We start from the raw sequence: 1,306 nt of genomic DNA on the forward strand, positions 1-1,306 counted from the left end.
GCAGCGACAGCGGCCCTGTCAGCGGCGGCGGCAGCGGCGGCGGCAGCCTTAACTTTGGGTTGCGACGCTCCGGCGACGGCGGCGGCGGTAGCAGCAGTGGCTACGGCGGCGGCAATGGTCGGCACCGGGGGCTGGTGCTCGTGAGCTCGGGGATAGCTCGCGCGAGGCCTGCCGCTGGGCAGCTAGGACTGCCTAGTGTGCTGTCCACTGTGCCGGTGAGTTGGCGTGACCCATGGGTCCGTGTCGGTGCCGGAGGTGTTTCTGTCTGGTGTCCGTGTCCGTGTCCGTGTCTGTCTGGTACGGCGCTGCGGCACGTCAAGCCGCTGAGATCAGACCATCTCCGTCCGAGCATCCTTTCGTTCCCTGATTGGGACATTACCCGCATTAACATTAACACGTCATCTCTCTCACCGCCCATGGCTTCCCTGGCTTTGCATGCGCGTCTTGTATGTATGTCCGTCTGGCCACCTGCTTGCCGACAGGACCTGCCGACGCCACCCAGCAGCTCCTGCTACAGCCCCAGCCGCGACAACAGCCGGAACCCCCTGACGTCGCAGCAGCTGCCCTCCAACCTCAGCGTCTTCACGGCAACCACCGGCGCGCTGTCGGCGCTGCTGCTGCAGCAGCACGCGACGCCGACAACGGGCCAGGCCGTGGCGGCAGACGCCACCGCGGCCAACGCTGCAGCGGCGGCCGCCGCGGCACTCGCGGCGGCGACGACCAGCTCCTCCTCCGCTGCCGACCACGCCGGCGGCGGCGGGGCCGGATCGGCAGGTCGTGCAGGCAGCTGCGAGAGTACCAACCACCATAACCACCACATTCACAATACCTTTGCGCCCCTGGAGCGACGTCTGGCGGCGTCGCCGCTATCCCGTGCGGACAGCGCCGCCACGAATGCGCCTTTGGTGGTCTTATTGGGGATGGGCGGCTCCGGAACCGATCTCAGTATTGCAGTTAGCGCCAGCCCCATCGATGGTCCCACACGGACCTGCGAACACACGGGCGCGTCGGATACGGGGTTGGCGGCGGCAGCGGCGGGCCTTATGGCGGCGCCGCCATCAGGGAAGCACGGCGGGTCGTTCTCCGCGCAGCTACGGCCGCCGCGCCACGAATCAACGGCTACAGCCATTTCCACTGATAGTGCCTCCGGTGCGCCGTCAGCCGTTCCCGTGACCCGCGGGCTGATGTCATCGTCCGCGGCCGCTGCCGCCGTCGCCTCCGGTGGCGGCATCGCCAGTGAAGCCTTCGGGGCGCCGGGGCCGCTGGTGATGCAGGCGATGCTCCTGACGTCGATTGGTGGCGATAC

At 68.2% G+C, this 1,306-nt stretch overlaps 1 protein-coding gene across 1 annotated transcript; it reads left to right on the forward strand.

Annotated features, from left to right (window-relative positions):
* Window positions 1–182: 182 nt before the first annotated feature.
* VOLCADRAFT_101506 (uncharacterized protein) lies at window positions 183–1,265 on the forward strand (the record flags this gene model as incomplete). The annotated part of the gene is made up of 3 exons (XM_002959946.1): window positions 183–215; window positions 483–873; window positions 1,162–1,265. Coding segments are annotated over 3 exons (528 nt in total), but the record flags the coding sequence as incomplete, so codon positions are not given.
* Window positions 1,266–1,306: the final 41 nt, after the last annotated feature.

This window comes from Volvox carteri (genome assembly GCF_000143455.1).
Source record: "Volvox carteri f. nagariensis unplaced genomic scaffold VOLCAscaffold_1876, whole genome shotgun sequence".
In the NCBI taxonomy this organism is placed as follows: domain Eukaryota; kingdom Viridiplantae; phylum Chlorophyta; class Chlorophyceae; order Chlamydomonadales; family Volvocaceae; genus Volvox; species Volvox carteri.